Here is a 22,717-nt window from a genome sequence, read left to right as displayed (position 1 = left end):
AATGATCACCATCAGGGAAAGTGAAAAGGGACACCAAGGTAAGTAATTTCAAAAGTACACCTAGGTCAGATGGTGCTTAAATTGATTGTTTAAAGACAGAGAGAGAGAGAGAGAGAGAGAGAGAGAGAAACAGACAAAAGCACTAGTTTTGCATTTGTCTGTTTTTGTGTGTGTGTGTATGATAACAACTTTAAAATCTCAGTGCTTAAAAATATGCTTTATTTTGTACTCATGTTATGTTGTCTGCACTTGCAGATCAACTGTAATCTGCTCCTCCTGTGTTCCTCAAGGTGCCCAGGATGAAGGGTAAGTCCCTATTTGGGTCATGCTCTTTTCATGGCGGAAGGAAAAAAACAAGAGAAAAAGAGAAAATATGTGATGTTTTCTTGAAGTTTGATTTCAGTCATGGTGTGTATTTTGTTTGCTTCTAAGTCACTGGCTAGAGCAAGTCACACGATCAACTGGGTGAAGACGCATAATCCTTCCTTTGGAGGCGCCATACTTCACATATCAAAGGCACTGGTGTATAATCTTCATCAAGGGAGGGGAAGAATATTTGTGAAAAACAATACCCAGGCATTGAAAAACACATTAAGAAAGTCACAGAGGGAGGTAAGAAAAAATAAAGTAAGTAATAAGATCCTAAACATGTATTATTGCTGGTACTACAGAGGAAGCCAGCAAGGGTATCTTTCAACTAATTGTTGAAACAAAAGAGTATGAATTGGTAGGACAGAAATGTGATGGAAAAGTTTGCAAAGAACAAAACATAGAATAAAGGGCAGGTCCTCCTACAAGGCCAAGATTTGACAAGGAAGCGCTGCACGTGAAAAAACATTTGACTGGGGCATTTGGGTGGGACTTCGGGATACTTGAGGTGGAAGAAGATGAATGAAAGAGGACCAGAATAAATGTCAAATTGGTAAAGATAAAAATTGGTAGCAATTAAGTGAGAGGGCTGGGAATGTAAACTGAGAGGAACAGAATAGGGCAGTAGTCAAAGTCAAAGTAATTAAAGATCAAATAATATGAATAAAAGTAGCACTTTTATTTTATTGGTATTATTTTTTGCAGCCTCAAAATTTTCACTGAAACATCTTTAAGCAGTTTTATAAAAGAGGCATAATAAGGGAAAACTTTCAAAAAAAAAAACCTCGAGATTTAAAAGGAGCCAGTAAGCAGGGTGAAAGTCAATAAGACTGGAGTAAAATGGTTTTTCTGTCTTAAGGCAAAATGTGAGAGAAAAGCACAGGCGTCTGATGGCATTAGTCAATGCATTCTCTCGGCAGTGTCCAGCTGCATCCTCCAGATGGAAATCAATTGATACCTGATTTTATGAACACTGTTATTTAAAATAAAAGAGATTCCAGGAATTTTAAGCTACGAGAGTTTGTGATCCTAAAGGAAAAAATGAGACTAATTATCAATGTCCAAGCAAAGATGTTCATATTAGAATCTATGGTTGATTCTGTTAGAGGAAAGTGGGAGACAGAGGAGAAGAATTTACTTTTGGGAGGGTCCAACTGATACAGACAAAACAGGAATTATTTGCATGATTGATCAGAAATGGCACATAAAAACATATTCCTATATTTGTCTCCTTATACATCCTGAAAAAAATAAGTATAGAAATATAAAACTAAATATTCCAGTTTAAATGCAGACCATGATGGACATGAAGATTCACACTTTATTAAAAGAATATTCATACCTGAATAATCATTCCTTTAAAATGAATGTAATCATAATAATCACAGATAATCTAGTAGGGAAAAAGATTACAACATGCTATAAATATATTAAAGAAAATATGAGGTTGGTGCAAAAATAATTGCGGTGTCTGTCATTAAAAGTAATGATAAACACCACAATTACTTTTGCACCAACCACATATTAAAGTAGAAACTACAATAGCAGAATGAATAACAAAGGGTTACTATGCCTGCTGGATAAATTTCATTTTAATATCAAACTTGAATTAATATTTTAGTGTAATTATATGTATATATAATTACAATAATAGGAAATACTTATATACTGTTTCCTATAAACTTAACCAATTTTAAAGAATTTTACATATATTAATTTTTATTATAATTCCCTTTTTCATAAGTACATACTTAACACAAAGACTGCTCATGATGAAATACACTTACATATTTCATCATAAATCTTTTTGGATACAAAGTATGGTAGACAATTCAATAATTAACAAACTAAATAGCCACTATATATTTATTACCCTTGTTTATTGTATACAATAAAGAGAAAGAGTTACATATTGATATAGATAAAGGTTAGATACAGACATCTCCCTATTTAAACCTATCCTTTATGCACTGAAATCTTCCTCCTGCACTGAAGGTTAACTACTCCACTGATTATGGCACCCTTAATAAATATCGGACTCTGTACTTCTAGAAAGACCATTGAAAAATACTAGATCTCCTCTAAGGACCCAGTTTCCCTATGACTGACATCTAATGGCAGAATGCTTAGGGAAGGGGTGGATCATAATGGGTTTTCTATGCCATGAAAAGTCGTTTTGATTTTGTCTTGACAGTAGTGAGAAACACTGAAGAATTATTACAGTTGAAAGTCTTGGTGGAGAGAAAGGTAGAATTGTGAGATTAAGTGTAGAGAAACCAAGCTGTATGAATTCAAGAAAAAAAAATTAGATCACCACTCTCATGGAAAACAACATGATAGAGAAAATAGAGTATGTTTGAGAGATGTTAAAATATACAATGGATATGTCTTCATAACAGATTAGACTGCCAAAATGGAGATGAAATTGTTCAACAAAATCTGTGTCTTCAACAAAATTTCATCCCATGTTGTATTAATAATTCCCAGGTATCCCAGGGAAGGAACTGGTGGGAGGTGACTGGATCATGGAGGCGGTTTTCCCCATGCTGTTCTTGTGACAGCGAGGGAGTTCTCATGAGAGCTGATGGTTTTAAGTGTGGCATTTCTTCACTCTTTCTCACACACTCTTGCCTGCTGTCATGTAAGACATGCCTTTGCTTCTCCTCTGCCTTCTGCCATGATTGTGTCTTGAGGCCTCCCCAGTCATTTGGAACTGTGAGTCAATTAAATCTCCTTTCTTTATAAATTACTCAGTCTCGAGTATTCTTTATAGCAGTGTGAAAATGGGCTAGTACAGGAGACAGCCAAGATAACTGTAATGTATTTTCCAGCTCCATAGAATATCACGTTAACACAGGAAGGAACTATACAGGAGAAGCAACTTTGGAGGAAGAGATTTCATCATGATTTCATAAAACCAGTCACTAATGTCCATTAATACTTGTAAATATAACCTTAAAATTTTAATTATTAAATTTGAGAAACATGTAGAGTAAAATATGTAAATTTAAGCAAAAATAATTCATGTAATTTAAAAGTAACATTTAGTATGATACTGTACTATGTTTATTTGATATTCTTTCAAGAACTACAATTCCAGCAAAAGGCAATTACTCACATATAGCCTATTTGAAAAGCGTTATGAGAATGACAATGTAACATAAGTCATGGATCCTGCCTTGAGGCTGTAATACAATGTTACAGATGCCATAATAAAGATGGAAAGATTTCTTCCTGGTATAGAAGAGGTTTATTAGATAAGACTTGTATTTTGAGTTCACATGGTTGCCATTTAATAAAAAAACATTGCTAAAATGAATCCATAAAACATGTACAAATTATTTACTGCTTACCATTAACAATAACAATGATATCACGGAAGTCAATTTCTCCCCTGGCCTCCACTCTTCCTTCACATCTGTATATACCTTCATCACTTTTATTGATGTTGAGAATATGCAGGTTATTGTTTGCTAACATAGCGAACCGATCTGGAAAGAAAGCAAAGGGGAGAAAATGATATCAGTAATTGAAGGCTAAGTCCAGAGTGCTCTAAATTGTTAAGAGTTAAAATATGGCACTGTCTGACACTATCAAGCTTTTCATCAGCAAACAAATTCAAATTTGAAAGTAAAATGTAATTTCATGACTTCAATTTTTCCACTCTACACTGCTTTGTTACACCTTTTTTTTTCCTAAAAAAATAAAATAAAATACATTCAAGACTTTATATCCACATAAAATGGTTAGGCTATTATTTCCCCTTGGTACTTTGGATGCAGAAATGATACACAAAAGAACAATGCAGAGAGATTAGGTATCACAGATGTGCAAACTTTTGACTGCAAATATGTGGCAACATGGGTTGAAAAGGGCTAGAAAATTTATTGAACATCCTTCTTCATACAATAATTAAACAAAATTTTTGCGTCTCTGTGGAGACAACTAAATGATATAATAATATTCAAGTCATATAAAGGATATAAAAAAGATTATATCTCAAATTTATTTAAGGGATTTTTTTGGCTAATAAGATAATCTGTATTAGGAATAAATAGATTAGATTTTGTTATTTTATTTCAAGATTCCATTTGTGTGTGTGTGTGTGTGTGTGCACATGCATATATAAAAAAATAAGCTGGTATACAGCCTGCATTCACTGATTGTGTAAAGTAATCTGCTACAGTAATCTGTGACACCTAAGCAGCATCTCAGCCTGGCATTATTTTTTGTGTCTGCCCTGATTTTATAAGCATCTCAATCTTGCTGCCATGCTAAAACCTTTTCTCTCCTTATCATTCAAAGAATGCTTTTACATATAGTCCAATTTTGAAACTCTTTGTACGGGCAATATCTAAAATTTCCTTAATTAACACATCCATAGATCTCATTGACTATTATCTGTTTGCTGGATACTGTATATAAGACACTTTGATGAATAAGAGACACAGCGCCTCTATCCCTTTGGGCTTTTTGATCAGGTAGAAAGGTGATTATTTTAAGGTACCCGGCCTCTAACATATCTACAGTCTATTGTTTACTCTTTGGGCCTGTTCCAATGTGTACTGCTTTTTTCCCTATCTGTTGGCTTGATAATGAGGTTAGGAAAACCACTGAAGCCACATGTGAAAAAGGCAGAGTCTCCATCAGCCTGATCGTGGAAAGGATATGGTAGGATCCTGCCTATACCTCTGCTGCCAACTGGACTTTGCATGAGTGAGCCATAAACTGCTAGGGTAGTAGGCCACTCCAATTTGGGGGCAAATTTGTCATAGCCGTTCCTTAATGAGAGGGGAGAAGTCTGGGCTAGAAATAACAAATAGAAGAGTCATCAGGGCATAGATACTCATTAAACCGACAAGCCTGTAGTTGCTTTTTGTTTAAGAGGTAACTAATCAGGGGTGGAAATGCACAGATTCAGAGGCTCCCCCAAAGTGAAAATAGTGATTCTAATGCTACGGCCACATGATTTGCAGCCCATGAGGTGTAAACTTTTCCATAATGCTCACTTTTTCCTTAGGTTGAACCTAAGAAGAGAGACAAAAATGTTTATTCAGATTCTTTCCCCTGGTAAATTAAAGCACAAACATGAAATGCCCTCATCAAAAGAAAGACTGGGGGAAAGAAAACCAATCCACAAGAAATGTTAGAAGATAACTCATAAGTGGTCCTGAAATAACCAGAAACTCCTGAAACTTCATAAAGTTTCAAAGTCAATTAAAAATCCTCTCTTAAAGTGTGTGGTCAGAAATTTAGATGAGAGGCAATTATAAATAAATAAAATTTAAAATGAAGAGGAACACTATCATACTTAGATCATTGTATTACTGCATTTTCTAACTTTCTAAAATACCTATCATCCTTCACCTATAATGATTTTTACTGATTATATTTAATGTGAATTAGGAAAAATATATTTAAAATTTAGCTCAACATCTCCACCTGAAATTTATCACCTGGCATTCTCCAGTTCTGTCTTCACATGCCTTTACATGGAACTAGTTGCCAAAGGAATATTCCATAAATGATGGAACTCCATGGAAGGCAAATTCCACGAGTCATTCTTGACATCTTCATCTCTCTGAGTCTGCAGACCCAATCAGACTCCATGTCTCATCACTTCTCTGTTTATCGTTATTTAATTTAAGTCTTCTTCTCCCTCAGCAATATTTCATTAGGACCTGAACTATTCTGAGTCTCAGGAGTTTTGCCTTGACTCCCATCTAATTTGTTGTTTTCACTGACATACAAATATTCTTCTCAACTGTATATTAGCTTATGTCACTGCATTGATTAAATCCCTTTAATGATGCCCCCTTTGAATAAATTACAAACTCCGTAGTAGCAGATATCAAGGCTGTGCTGATTTGGTTTGACCTCCTTCTTCAGCTTCCTTTCTTATTAGTCCTTTGTTTAAAAATCCTAGTTAGATTTACTCATTTGTAAAAGTATCTAAGTTGCACTTATTAATAAGTTCTAGTAATAATAAACTTATTCCAGTTTCAGAAATATGCTTTCATGCTGCTTTTCACCTCTGGGCCATTGCACATGGTCTTCCCTCTTCCTGAAAATTCCGCACCAACGTTTGCCTGGCTAATACGTGTGTATATTTAAAGGTAACTTTTTCCTCCTGGCAGGCATCTTTGACACTCTCTCTTATCCTACGTAGTTTACATTTATTTTATCATCCTTTATTACCAAAATTTCGTTATCATAGACTCAATGTGTCTTGTTCTCACACTGATTTACCTATTTATCTTTCCCTCTATATTGTTAGTATTTTGAAGGCAGTGAACTTATCTTGCTTACCATGAATCATAATCATCTGCTACACTACAGCATAGATCCTGTGTATTCCATAATTGTTGAATTAATATTTTATACTAGAAGTAGGTTATATAAAAATTGTATTGAACAAGGTAATTTTAATCAGTTTTTTTAATGCAGAAGGAGTATATCAATTAGGTGTTGGCCAAAGCATTTAAAAAGTTTAAGAGATAATTTCCAACCTGGCCAAGATTGAATGGATATCAGCAAATAGCATATCCCTCCATCACGATGACACTAAAAGTCAGGATATTCAACTTGTATAATAAAATGTCACCTTTACTCCCACAATGCTTGGATCCTTTAGCATATGGATCTCCTTTCTATGAGCAACATGGAAAATCTCCACTGCTATTCTGCAGGAAGTTTAATTCTGAATATCTGCCATGCAGCTACAATCAAAAGCATAGCTAATAAGATGAGCATTTCCAAGCTTTCATTATTTCCTCTGGAATATCTATATTTTACTTTTGAATTAGATTATGGCAAAAGAAAGATATCTGGGTCCGTGGCATTATTCTAAATCCTCATACATAATTGTAATCTTGATCTTATTTCATCAGCTTTAATAAAGGGACTATATGAGGTATAAGCAGTGAATAATATTATTTCATATAAGTCTATTATAAATGTACAAATTGTTCAATAATGATTTATGTGATAAGTTTCTACACTATTTCAAGGTTAGAAAAGTGTGTCCTTCCTGATAATTTACTTGAATACTTTAAATTCTATAGTTAAAAATATGATTTTATTTTATATTTTTATTTTTCGCCTGCCACACAACTTAGTGTTATGTTTCATGTTAAACTATACCCATTTCTTCTACATTGGATTTTCTGGTTCTAGATATAACCTAAACACATGTAATTTTAGCAAAACTGATTCCAAGATTTAAAAACTCATAGAGAAGGAATGAGAGCGATACATGTCATTTATTAAGAATCTAATATATAGCCATATATTTTATTCATTCACTTAACAAATGAAGTATAGCTGACCCCCCATATCCATGGATTCCACATTCATGGATTCAAACGACTGCTGATGAAAATTATATTTTTTAAAAACTGCATCTTTATTGAACATGTACAGGCTATTCCTTATTTCCCAAATAATACTGTATAGCAACCATGTACATAGTCTTTATGTTGTATTTGATATTATGAATAATCCAGATGTAATTTAGAATATATGGGAGGATGTACATAGGTTATATCAAATACTATGCTTTTTTATATAAGAGACTTTGGCATCGGCTTATTTTGGTATCTGTGGGAGGTCCTGGAACAAATCACCCATAGATGTCAAGAAACGACTTTATGTCTAATGTCTCATTTATGACACAAAGCCATTATTTTAAATGAAGGCAATCATCTATGTTTTACAGATAAAGAGTCTGATTTAGGCACAGAACATTTAGAAAAGATGTTCAAAGCTTCAGGGCCAAGGAAAGGAGGAAAGCCAAAATGGAAATTTGGCTGTACGTCATTTAGTCCTGGGATGCTGGGGAAATACGTATGAGCTATAGCATGGAAATATCACTTCTCCATCACCACTACCCGTTGTCATCAGTCTTTGCTTTGAGGCTTTGCTCTATTTGACTTTTAAAAATAAAATTTACTTCAAAATATTATATTAATAAAGGTTTACAATAAACCTACACTTGAGGTGTAAGATTAGACAGTCTGAAAATATTTAGATATTGTCATTCCACCGTTACAAAAGGACGGCTTTTTCTTTATTATTGAGGGGAAAAGAGCTAAAAATACATCAAACCATTTACTCATGTGACTTGTTAATACACTCTACAGAGTTATGCTGAAACAAAACAAGAGGAAATAAAGTGTTATTTCTCATTAATGTATTATAATGGAAACTGACAAGCATTGAATATGCTAAGCTCAGAAAAATTCTTTCAAAATTAAAAAAATGACTATTGAACATGATTATCATACATTCTCCCCACATATTCAAAAATAGATATTATTTTCTGTCTCTCCTTTATGCTGTAGAATCTTCATCCCTTGGACACAAATCAGAACCATCGAAGATGGAAACTACTTTAAAAGATTCAATTATTTTGTACCTCTCTGCAGTGCAGTTGCATTGAAAAAATTCTAAATTGAAAATGCTCCCTATGCATATGGTAAAGGAACATAATGTAAGCAAATTATACATTCAATTTCAGATGTCATATTATTCTGAAATTTTAGCACAGTCTAAATCAAAATCATGAAGACAATTTGAATGAATGTACTTTTCTATTATCTATACGGATCTTTCCATAATATTTAGAACTTGTAGATAACCTTGAACGTACTGCCCCAGAATAATAAACATAATTCACATCAATACTAAGTTTACATCTAGTGATCCCATAGAATCATGTATAAATTATACAGAATTTGAATGCAGCAGGATGTACTCCTTCATTTACTTAGTACTGCTTATAATGTATTAATCTTTTCTTGACACTAGAGCAAAGGTCTGCAAACCTTTTCTGTAAATCTCCAGATACTAATGATTGTATTTTTTTAGGCTAACGATTGTACATTTTTTTAGGCTAATGATTGTATATTTTTTTTAGCCACAGCTTCTCAACTATGCCTCCAAAGCTGCCACAGACAGTATGTGGCGAATGGGCATAACTGTGTTTTGATTACAACATAGGGGTAAAGGGCAGTGAATTTGCCCTGAGATCCCTAGATTGCAAAATCCTAATGTAGAGCTTACAGGTTCTCAAAATAGTTGTTGAATATTTGGGGTCAAAAATTCAAATTTCTACAACTAGACACATAGATTCAGATTTTTAAAAACTGCAATAGTATTAGAACATATAACTTAGGGAGTTACCAAAATACTAACTGTCGGAAATAGTGGTGACTTCCTCATTATGATACAACCAGCTGACAGCAGGTGCAGGTGAACTGCTAACTCGGCAAACCACTTCTGCATCTTCTCCTTGTTTGAATTCTTGTGGAGATACCACTTCTCTGAAAGTGAGTTTTTCTGTATCAACAAAGTAAAACAAATCACAAATCACAAAAGTATCATTGCTTATTTCTCCCAATAACATAATCCAGACTCTATTGATACTATAATAAAATAATTAGGAAAACCTAGATACTTTAAAATCTTAAACTAGATAATCTACTTCTCCCTAATACCTTCCTATCTCACTGAGAATAAAATCCAAAGATCTTTCAACGCCATATGAGTTTCTATATAAACTGGAGTCTATCTCCTTAACTCCAATCCCAATTTCTCCTCTCTCTTCCTTGTCACTCAGGAAAACTGCCTTCTTGGAGGTTCCTTGAACATTCCAAGTTTGTTCTCACCACAGGGCATTTGCACCCCCTTCAATTCATTCAGATTCTTACCCAACTTGCCTATATAAAATGGCAATATTCCTTTCCATTTCAAGGTTCCCTATCTCTCTACCCCAGGTAATTTATTTTCCATAGAATTCCATAGCATGTTTAGCTAGCATCTACGTATTTGTTTCAGTTTATTTATTGTCTGTCTGTCTCTGGCTGGGACTCAGAATTATAGTGGATACACACCTAATAAGTGTCTTTAATGAATGAATGAACGAATGAATGAGTGAACATGGATATTTATGCTTGATGAGAAATTCTCACAGAAGTAATGAATTGTTCTTGCAAAAAAAATTTTTACCTTCGCAAATGAAATGTCATGATTCTTCTTTTTGCATCATTTAAAATAAAGAAAGTATTTCTAAACACTCTATCTATAAAATGACCATTTCAATTTAATTATTTGATACTGTGAAATAGATACTCTAGGGGGTTACATAAACTAGGAAAATATCATTTCTTTGGAAGCTCAGAATCAAATGGGAGGGAAAAATTCCAAATCAGGAAACACAAGAGCAACAATGTGCCCACAAATTGCGTTGGTCATCAAACAGGAAGTCCTACTGTAGGAATGTTCCGACTTTGTTTTTCATATCCTATTTCTAGAATAACAAACAAAACACAAAGCTACAGATATGAGATGATTTAAGGGCTTGCATTCCTAATATATATATAATTTATCATTGGTAGAAATGCTAACTACCTATTAATCGTAAGGCATTGTTGTAAGTACTTTCTGCAATGCAATTTAAGGTAGTACTCAAACTCCATATATCACATAGGTACCATTATTATCCTCAGTTTATATATGAGGAAACTAAAGACAGACAGGTTACATGATTTGCTCAAGGGCACGAAAGTAATTGGGATAGCTTGCTTTAAAATGCAGGAGTCAATAGATTTCAATGTTCCTAAACAGGTTAATGGTTCTTCAATATGAGGAGGAGAAAGGAACATAGGAAGAAATCCATCCCAGGACATAAAATGAAGTGCAAATGTGGAAGGATTTGCTAATAAAAACACTTAGTGGTAAAGAATCCTGACTCAATATTATTGGCTACTAGATTAGTTTCAACTTTCTGACTACTCCTGCTCACTGACCCTTCCCCAGATTCTCATTCTGCAATGGTCAGTGCTGTCACACATTTTCATTCTAATCATGACCTTCTATTTTACAGTGAAAAAAAACGCTGAATAAATATCATACCACTAAATAAACCACTATTCTCTATATACCCAGTGAATTCTTAATGGCTTGAGAAAATGAAAACATTTTTATTAATATTATTTAATATAATTGATGCCCTATATATGTTTATAACCACTTATTATCTGTTAGCTATTCTATTCTAAGATACACTCTGGTAAAGCATAAATAAACTGATATTTATTTTCAAAGCACATAGTTCTTAATAAGTGTTATTCTCAAACATTTTATTTTGTTTCAATTATTTATAAGCAACTGAAATTGAATAAACTAAAACATATAAATACATTACTTACGGTAAATTTCCAAAACTACTGTAGCTTCTTGTGTTTGTCCTTTGGCATCTGTTGCTTGACAACGATATATCCCTGCATCTTCTATATTTGCATTGTAGATGGTTAACCGTGACCTAACACCTTCCTTTTGCACTACTACCCTCTGTGTTGAAATTATCTTCTCTCCTTGAGGATTATACCAATCTATACTTTCAGGTTCACCAATCGCTGCAAAGAGCCATGGAAAATAAAGGTTTGAAAATTGTTAAAAATATTTGTTTGAACATTGGCATTTACTATTATGTAATAATATTAACCATTTAGAAAAAAATTATGTAACAGACTGGAAATCTGAGAATCTTACAAAACTGAAAGTAAACACAAATGTTAGTGCAAATGTTCACCTTTGTTTATCCAACATGGAGGATTCACGCTTGAGTAAGCAATACCTAAAAGTTTCACAGCAAACTTCTTGTACAGTATTTAAGCTATGATTGTTGAAATTTTCCCTTGGTAATCAATGGATTATTACATTTAAGTTCTGAAACTTCCTTGACTGCTGAGCCAGACATACAACCCACTTATAGATAATATCTGAACAGAACCACAATTACTAACATGATTTCATCTGCTCAGTTGTCTTTGCTAGGGTCAGGAGATAGCACTTAAATCTCTGATAATGCCGAGCTTACAAAAATGTAAATCTTTCACAAAACCAACTTTGGCCTTTGATAATACTAAATTTGAAATTAATTTCCCTAGTTGCTAAATTTGAATAGATAAGGCCAACGACCGTTTTTATAATGATGTCCTAATCTCTTTTCCCAAGAGAAATAAGTAGTTTCATTATTTTAATCTAAAACTGTTAACTATTTATTCATAGGATAATTTCAATGCATTGAAATGATACTTATCTAGGTAATTACAACCAAATCATTACAGGGTAAACATTCATTTAAGTTTTCCAATTCAGAATCTAGGTTATTATCCTTTCGTTAAAGCTGAAGATTTCTGTGTCTGCTTTTAGTCACCAAAAGGATGTATTTCACCTAATTACTTCAGATATCATTTATGGAAGCAGCAGACACTATTAACTCAAAAGTATCGATGGGGAAATGCATGAAGTCAACTAACATCTGCAGGACCTCTTTGAAGAAAATTATTCCTTCTCATTTTTCCGAAGAAATGGTTTTAGAAACAAATTATCCTCCTTTCTATAAGAAATTAGACATGCTTGAGTAAAAGTATGAAAGAAAGTTTAGTGAATCTTAAAAAGATCTCAGTTACATTATCTTCATCTTTTTCTAAACAAATCATAAAACCATAGTTGTTACAGAGTAATGCATTTGAAGAGGAGGGATGTGTTTTATTTAATTCCTCCATCTATGGAGAAGTTACAAAAAATAATTTAAACATTCATCTCTTTACATTTGAATAATACAAAATAATATTTTATATAGTAAGTTAAATAGGATATTCTGATAAATATTTTGAGTCTTTTCATTCTTAATATAATAGAACATTTCATTTTCATTAACAGTTTATTGCAGATTTTCATAAAGCTGTTATAATTGTTTTCTTTCAGGCATCTCTAACAAATAATTTCTATCAAAATTTTCCATTTTGATAAGGCTGGACTATTTGTACATACAGATTATTTATAAATAGCATTAAACTTTATTTTTTTAAATGTAGTTATAACAATTTTCTGTATGACACTTCTTTAGCTCTTTGAGGGTGTAACATCCTTCTAGTTTAAATTTAAGATATTTATTTTATTGAGTTTTAGATTTTGTATTTTTAAGGCGTCTGGAAATGTTGGAGGAGTATCTAGATTGTCAGCATTGTAGTAGAAAAATACATACAAGCAGAGTGGCTTGCATGGTTTTCCAATATCTTTATTTTTAGAATCTTGTTTTACTACTATATTTAATATAAATAAGACTACTTCCAGTACTATAGAAAAGCTCTAGGTGATACATCTTTATATAAAAGAAAATAAATGCTTACTTAGTTTACATTCTTATTAAGAGCAAAACTCATCACCAATGAATGGCCTTAATTCACTTTAAAGTATGTCTTAATTTGAGCTATGCAATACATACAGGCAATTAGTCTGTGCAATATATTTCATAGTAATATACAAATCCATAAAAGTACAACAATTTCATTGTATTTTCAAAATTGATTTTTTAACTATTTTGTTATTCTACCTTTATGTGATACAATTCAGTGTGTTCTAATTTATGAGGATATTAATAAAATATGGATGGGATTTAGAAACAGTAACCTATATGCTTGTGTCAAATTTCTGCTGACATAATATATGATGCTGAGTCAATCTCTTCCATACTCTCTGATTTTTTCATTTGTCAATATACAAATACTTGTATTAACATAACTATCAACTGACACCTTTAAGAAGGAAAATGTATAAAGAATCATGGGCTCTATTAATATTCCTATAAAATGTGACATGTTATACATATATGCTCTGAATATGATTTATAAAATGTTATAACTATATCTTTTATCTATAAAATATTATATCTCTATATTTATAAATTTGAATCTTGGTTTAAATAAATCATGTCATTTTTTATAATGCATTTTATGTTTCTAGTGTCTATTTTAATCCAGTTTTAAGTTGATTTAGTGTAATCAAGATTAGAAACAATTCTAAAATAGTCTCTTAACTAATTTTAGCACTAAGGTTTAAAAAATTATTTAGGTATATCATAGTTTGGATATGAAGACTTGTATTTGTAAAAATGAACATATTGTACCTAAATAAATAATGCATTCATTTGTCAGTTCTATAATATGTTTAATTAAACTTTGACGCTGAAATATTTAAATTTCTTTTGAAAGGAAACCATATGTATATTATTATTCTGAATGAGGCCCATAAAATATGCCATAGGCATGATGACATATGATTCTTTCTATTGTCATAAAAATCTAATCAAAGCTTTCCTGACTAAATAACTATTTCTTCAATGAATATTAGAATAAATTTTTGGCCTAATATTTTCATTCAAGTATAACTATAGTGCAGTGTGCCATACCAAATTTATTCATTGCATATTTACAAAAATGGTTCAGTTATAATCTTTATATTCATCCTAATATTACTGTTTAGACAGAAATATTTAAATTGATTTAAGTTATTATCAGATATAATGCAAGCCTAAGTTATTTTCAAAATAAATGATCTAGATTAGCAGTCTAAATTAACAAATTAACAAAAATAAAAATAATATCATTTAATATGCAAGTTATGGCTATTAACACTTTTCCAATCATTATAAACCCAAAGATGGCCAGGTACGATGGCTCATACCTATAATCCCAGCACTTCGGGAGGCCAAGGCGGGTGGATCACTTGAGGTCAGGAGTTTGAGACCAGCCTGGCCAACATGGTGAAACCCCGTCTCTACTACAAAAATACAAAAAGACAAAAATTAGCCAGGCATGATGGTGAGCACCTGTAGTCCAGCTACTGAAGAGGCTGAGGCAGGAGAACGGCTTGAACCCAGGAGGGGGAGATTGCAGTGAGCCGAGATCACACTACCGCCCTCCAGTCTGGGAGACAGAGTGAGACTCTGTCTCAAAAACAACAAAAACAAAAACAAAAAACCAACTGTAAGATGTTATTGTTAGAGAACTGAGTTTTTAACTAGTTAAATTTAGCCAACACATTTTATTAATATTTTAACAGAAACCACGTTATCTGAAGGTATTTACAGAAATACGTACCTGTACATGTGAAGAATTTAGATTCTCCAACACTAAGCTCTACTTTGCTAAGTGAAATTGTCACTTGAAGAAGAGCTGAAAAAAAATTGGGAAACAATTAATGGTGATTTTTAAGCATGATTTCTAAGATTTTAATGCATGATGTCTAAACCACATGGTCCAAATGCTGATTATTCCCCCCCAATTTTTTATTACCTATAAAGAAAAATGAAAGTTTTGTAAAACATGATCTACCATTATACATATTACTTTATTATGCATTTAACCATCAGACTAAATACAGCACTTCTTCAAGCTGATAGTCTGAAATTCTGTTAGTCAAGTAAATGAACAAATTCACACTCAGACAATCTGTTCCTTATTCAGAGATTAGGTCTTATATGTGTGACCACATTGGGCAATGGCTAAAAAAAAATGTTTGCCCAACAGTTGTATAAATCCTATATTATCATTACAACAACTACACACACACACACACACACACGTAAATTAACTACATGTAGACACCTACTAAAAAATGTCTGTGAAGGCAGGCATACAAAGGAAAGAAAGCACTGCACAGAGTAAGATGAAGCAGCACTGATTTTCACAAGATCAAAAAGTTAAGTGAAGGACCCAGGACAATAAAAGAGAGGAGATGCCTGATATTTTAAATATTTTTTTTTGTGAAATTCGAAATAAAATACTTGAATATCTAGAAGTTTAGAAGATAAGCAAAGTGTTATTTTAATATGAATTGACATATTTCTAACAATATGGTAGAAAAGAGAGCATGACCACTTTCCAAACTCCGTCTCACCTTCCACGTGCTCAAATGCATGTACTTGAGCTTTTGGTAAAGTGACAAAGCTGCAAGAGGTCAATCAAGGAAGATCTGAAACTAGAGTACAAACCTGCACTGGGAATTTATTGATCATAGTAACCAAAATGCTTATTTCAGTGAACACAGACTACACACAGATAGGATCCAAGTTTTCCCAGAACAACAGGCTGTGATAGAACACCAGATAACGACCACGCCTGTAATCCCAGCACTTTGGGAGGCCAAGGCCGGCAGATCACAAGGTCAGGAGTTTGAGACCAGCCTGGCAAACATGGTGAAACCCCGTCTCTACTAAAAATGCAAAAATTAGCTGGGTGTGGTGGCAGAAGCCTGTAATCCCGGCTACTCGGGAGCCTGAGGCAGGAGAATTGCTTGAAACTGGAAGGCGGAGGTTGCAGTGAGCCGAGATCGCACGACTGCAATCCAGCCTGGCAACAAGAGTGAAACTCTGTCTCAGAAAACAAAAACAAAAAAGAACACCAGATAACACTGGACTGGAATAAGATTTACCATCAAAGGAGGGTATAAAATCAGTCAACCCAATGGTGAAGGGAGATTACAAGGAAACTTGCCTCCCCCAAGCTGGGGAGGGGGAAAATGTTTCCCATTAGATAAACCAGAAGTTTTGCCATATCCCATGTTTGGGATTTTAATTATAAACATGTGTTCTTTGGAAAACTTCAACCTGGAAAAACTAAAAAGCAGTCTCACGTGTAGGGCTCACAGCTAAGGGGCAAAAGCAATCACAAAAACCATTCAGAAGAACCATATCATAGGCTCATACTGGCCAATAGTTGTATAAATGAGGCTGTCTTCAATCTGGGGGTGTAGTCTGACATTATAAAACACATGGTGAAATAAGGCCTGTAAGCAGGAGTCAGTTGAAACAGCAAATAGGAGAAATAAACCCATGAGATTTCAACTAACATAATTTTTAGACTAAGAATATAACACAACTACGTTGAAAGTATTTAAAGAAATAAAATGTGTAATAAAGAACAGGAGGAAGAAACAAAATATTTACCAAAAAAAAATAAAACCCTGGTAATTATGCTGTTTAAGCTCTTTAAAATATGTTTCCTCACAGTCTCCACCTTAAATTGTTAAATTCCTTCCTCCTTTCCAGAAACCTCTCCGGAAAACTTGGGCAGGGTCTACATGACTTTCCTGGGTCCTATTTTTATTCATAATTTACCAATACTCAGAGAATGGTTGTGATATTATAAAGGCTCAATAAATGTTCAAATATATCTAACGTTTCAGAAAGAAAAATAAAAGTGCAAGTCAGAAAGAATAAGAAAAGTAGCCAAGGGAAAAATAGATTTTAGGTACTCTCTTTTTCTCCCTTGCCTACTTTTCATGTAGATAAATCATTAATGCCAATTCCAGTGAAAATTCAGATTTCTTTTTCCTTTAAATAATTAAACAATTTTCTTTTTGAAGTTAGCTTATGTGGAATGAGGTAAACAGAGGCAAAATGCAGAACTCAAGAAATTTGAGATTGCCCTTATAAGAAGCTTGAATCTGAAGAGATGTATGGGGTTACTGGAATCCACAATTCTGGGCAGTAGGGCATGGATTTTATAAATTGAGAAGACTTGAGAATGTTTATGGATAGAAGGGAAAGAAGCAGAAAATATATTACAAGTTTGAAAAAAAAAGGGAGGGGAAATTATAATTATGTGTCTTCTCTTTTCTTTCTTCCCTTTACTTTCTTCTTTAAGATATAATCTTATTTCCCCTAAAACTGTACTTTCTCAAAATCTAATCTTGCAATCTTCAACCTGCAGTTAACATTAGCATACTTCAATTTCAAATTTTCTGTATGCAAACCAAACACATTCCTCTAACATCAAAATTTGCTCACTGTTCACTGTCCCATTTTTAGTCACCATCAATTTTCAAGCATTGCCAATATAAACTATTTGTATGCATTTTTTAATTTTTAAATACATGCACTCATTAATTTTAATCCAATATATTTCATCTGCCATATTTTTTCTCACTTTTGCCTCTTTAATCTCTTTTCCCTCTAATGTATTTGTCAGACTACTGCATGCATATATTTCTAAAACTATGTTTAATTTCACTCTTCTGCTCAAAGATCTTCAAAACTGATTTAATTTGTCCCTTACCATACAAATTATAATTGGAAGGAAACTTGCCTTTCCAAGTTTATTTGCTATTACTCATTTCCAATGCTTCTGCAGCTATGATCACCTAGGATTCATTCTCTCTCCTCTCCCCAACTGACTCACACTTGCCTACCATTGTGCATTTGCCCAAACTGTTTTGTCTGTTCTAATCTCCTTTTTCTATACAACCCCTCATGGCTTCCTACTTTCTATCTTCAAAGAAAACATAAAATATCATGAACTTTACAAAACAGTGTGTGATAGACCCATCTATGGTATCAATAAATACATCAGTATCTTTGATCAGTAGGAATTTCCATTAAACAAATAAAACTTATTTTGTTGATCATTCTATTTGGTTCTCTACCTTATTTAAATATAAATTTCTGGAAGTGAGGGCTCATTCATCAAACTTTATTTCTCCCAAACTAATAATATATGAATGAATGGCAGAATAATTGACACTTACGAAGAGCTTATCATGTGCTAGTTATAGAACACCGACTGTATTGACAACATATAATTTTGGAATGACTTCATTTAAGGATATCAGGAATCTAAGAAATGTGTGTGAATTATTACTTAATGCCTACCACTGACCTTAGGAGTAAATTTGCTTTTCTAAGGAAGGGTTTATAGAAAAGAACTTGAAAGCTACAGAAATTTTAAAAGTCAAATACAGTTCTGAAAACTGTTTATACTGATTTGTTGATCTTAATTCATTTTAATAAAATAAAATTGAACATGAAATTAATTTATTTATTTATATTAAACATCTGGTTAATTTTTCATTCAGTACAAATTACCAATGCACATATTAATTAAGCCATATTATTCATGGACATTTTGGTGAATGGGCACAATGATATATTTCATTGCTATATATGTTTAAAATATATAAAGAAAATATAATTCTCTACTTCACTATATTTCCCAAAGACCAGATTTGCTCTAATTGAACTATACATATATATTAAAACATTGGCATATTAGTAAATCCTACATAACTAAAATTTGAGGTTGTGCCTTAATCTTGCCTTAGTGGCTGATTTTTGACCCAAATCAATATAATGTAGGTGATGAGTTTATCACCTACGGCAGCCAGAAGAAAACTAAATTGTTTCCTAATGTCAAAAATTTATGTTTGGAGAAAATTGGACAAGAATGAAACATCTGATAGCTATCCAGAAATATCATCACAGATTTCTTACTTAAGGTAAGGAAAAGTTTTAAACCCAAGGACTCAAAAGTAAATGCATGATGAACATATGTTCTCTGTGAATAATTCCCAAAGAAGTGCATGAAATAATCTTATAAGTAGAGTTGGGTAAATTAAAAATTATGTACTATACTCATAAGTATTTATTAACTATATGTATTTTGCAAATCCCTCTTCTAAATACGATCATACTCAAAAATAGCAAGAAATACTTTCTAATATCAAGGGGTTTAAGATGTATTTGGGAGGACTATGGGGTACATAAAATTATGAAAAATAAAATAAGATAGGGTGTATCAAGTTTGCCCATTATAAAATTTATGATCAAGAAGACTTTATAGAGGACAATGAAACATAAAAAGATAAAAAATGCCATAGATATTGTTATAAAAGGATAGAAAAGAATAAGGGCATTCCACATTGGGTAAGGCTGAAGTGTTCAAGGAACATTTAGGAAATTAGTAGGTCAGTATAGACAAGGTTCATCTCATCTAGAATATTGTTGAAATATTGGAAAATTAGTTTGGAAAAGACTCAGGAGAATATCAGAAACAACTGACTTGAATTTTTGTCCAAAATTACTTATAAATAAAAACATACATGATAAAATTGGCATTTAGTAAAGACTGGTTGTGAGGTAAAATTACTCACAAATTGAATGAAGGGAGATAAAAACAAGAGGGTATCTTGTGATAAATATATGAGTTGACCTGTGGCAAAGAATATGAAAAGGTAGAGAATAGATGTAAGAAAAGATTCAAGGTACGTTACATCTGTGATCAATTAAAGCATTAGTGATAAAGGAGAAAAGTCAAAGATGTTAAGATTTTCTACCTCTGTTGACACAAGGGTTATTGATACGACGAAGAATTTTACTATGAGTGTTTACCTACAAGAAAGGTAGGGAGACAGAATTTTGGATATTTCTCATAATCAGTTAATGGAGGGGAAAATATAAGGCCATAAATTTATTTTTTTATTTTTTTAGTTTTCTTTTTTAATTTATTTTTACTTTTTATTTTTTTATGACAGAGTCTCGCCCTATTGCCCAGGCTGGAGTGTGGTGGCGCGATCTCAGCTCACTGCAAGCTCCGCCTCCCAGGTTCAGGCCATTCTCCCGCCTCAGCCTCCAGAGTAGCTGGGACTACAGGCACCCGCCACCACGCCCGGCTAATTTTTTGTATTTTTAGTAGAGACGGGGTTTCACCGTGTTAGCCAGGATGGTCTCAATCTCCTGACCTGGTGATCCACCCGCCTCAGCCTCCCAAAGTGCTGGGATTACAGGCGTGAGCCACCGCGCCCCATCCAAATTTATCTTTTTAAATAAAGATTATTTCTCAAAATAAAACATAGGTAACATTATATCAAAGATAATCATTATCATAACAGAGATTAAATTAATATTTATAAGTAAGCACCCAGAGCAAACAGATATTCAAAAGAGATTTTTAAAATTTATAGTAATATAAATATAATGAATATATTAGCATTTCTAAGTTCCATCAGGGTACCAAGCGCCCTTTGCTATTTGATACAACATTTAGCAGTGGCATTTAAAATGAGTTTATCACCTACAGAGATTTAAAACTGACAACTGAACCAGTCTTCTAACTGTCTGACACAGAGCCTGCTTTGGTTCACTTAGAATTTCATGAGACATGTGGAGATAACTTAAGACACAGATTGATCTTGGGACAACGAGCTGCAACATTTTTCAACAAGCACTTTTTTTATTTTTCTAGGCTTCCACATTAACAGGGTTAAAAGACTAAGATATTTATTTAGTAATTATAGAAAATCTCAGAGTATTACTCCTTAAAATGTTCTTATAAATAATTGATTATAGCAAACTAATATAATTTTCTCATTGAAACATATTTTACAATGCTATCTGCTGTAAAATAATTATTTACATTATTTAATTATTCTCTCCTTGTTATTGGATTTTTATAACAGTGCATTACAACAGCCTATGTGAGTTATTTGATTCTGAAAAATGCTACAATATTCAAACAATTTCAGAAGTTTTGGATCACTTAGGAGAGAAATTCTCTAACGTCAAACATTTTAGGAATTCATGAATATTTTTTAAAAATTATTTTTATTGTTTCTTCTAATTGTAACAAGAATATAAAGTTAAAGATTTTAGTGTAGTTCCTCTTTACCTGCATACCTCTTTATATCTGTACTCAAACCTCTTGGATCTTCTCATCCTAAATTAGGAAAATAGATGTCCTTGCTATTAGGTCATCTGAATCCTTCTAGGGCTAACTGAATAAACTTTTTTCTTTTTTTTCAGACGGAGTTTAGCTCTTGTCGCCCAGGCTGGAGTGCAATGGTGCGATCTCAGCTCACCACAACCTCAGCTTCCCGGCTTCAAGCGATTCTCCTGCCTCAGCCTCCCAAGTAGCTGGGATTACAGCCATGCGCCACCACGCCCGGCTAATTTTGTATTTTTAGTAGAGACAGGGTTTCTCCATGTTCGTCATGCTGGTCTCAGACTCCCGACCTCAGGTGATCTGCCTGCCTCAGCCTCCCAAAGTGCTGGGATTACAGGCATGAGCCAATGCACCCGGCCTAAACTTCTTAGTGATTCTTTTTCTATAGCACTTTTCCTGTCAAGCTATGCACACTCTTTAATAAAGTTTCATCCTAAACAAGAAATAATAATAAATTTAAAACCAGAAGAGAAAATAAAACAAAATAACCAGATAATATTAAAAAATTATCTCCCTAACCCTCTTTCAAATTAATACGGTATATCCTACTTGTCATTACATTGTTTTAAAAAATGAACTTTCTAGTATCCATTCTTTCTTTATTTTTTATTCTGTCCTCTCCATTCTACTAATAAGTTTAGTGTTCTTAAAATAAACCATAATATTCTCATTTTCCAACCCAATAATAGTTTTCAGTTTTCATTTTTATTTGACTTAAGAATGAGATACTGCCAACTACTTTGTTCTTTGACCCTCCTGTTTCCTGACGCCTCCATATTTATAGTTTGCTCACTTTCCTGACTATTCTTATATTAGTAAGGATAGTATATAGTATAGTATATAGTAGTATATGGTATCTCTTCTACCATGTATCCCTTAAATATTTGTTTCTTAGCAATATCTTCTTTGTTTTCTTCTCTTGGTGTTCTATCTATCTTCCTGTACTACAAACAGATATGATATTTACTATGCATACCCACAATAACTACTTTATTCCTCAAACA

The 22,717-nt window shown here is 33.0% G+C and overlaps 1 protein-coding gene across 5 annotated transcripts in view; it reads right to left on the bottom strand.

Annotated features, from left to right (window-relative positions):
* The window catches only part of NCAM2 (neural cell adhesion molecule 2), a 548,173-nt gene that overhangs the window by 248,426 nt on the left and 277,030 nt on the right, over positions 1-22,717 (bottom strand). For 4 of the 5 annotated variants that reach the window (XM_009446220.5, XM_054675113.2, XM_531397.8 and 1 more), the window contains 4 exons: positions 15,318-15,392; positions 11,580-11,786; positions 9,565-9,708; positions 3,723-3,860 (listed from right to left, as the gene is read on the bottom strand). In XM_009446220.5, the coding sequence (XP_009444495.3) occupies positions 3,723-3,860; positions 9,565-9,708; positions 11,580-11,786; positions 15,318-15,392 (564 nt within the window). Of the gene's footprint in view, positions 1-3,722; positions 3,861-9,552; positions 9,709-11,579; positions 11,787-15,317; positions 15,393-22,717 lie in introns of those variants that run through there. The other variant, XM_054675114.2, reaches the window with a different exon arrangement.

This window comes from Pan troglodytes, chromosome 22 (genome assembly GCF_028858775.2).
Source record: "Pan troglodytes isolate AG18354 chromosome 22, NHGRI_mPanTro3-v2.0_pri, whole genome shotgun sequence".
Taxonomy (NCBI): domain Eukaryota; kingdom Metazoa; phylum Chordata; class Mammalia; order Primates; family Hominidae; genus Pan; species Pan troglodytes.
Note: the sequence above shows the minus strand (reverse complement) of the source record. Positions and strands in the feature narration are given on the sequence as shown.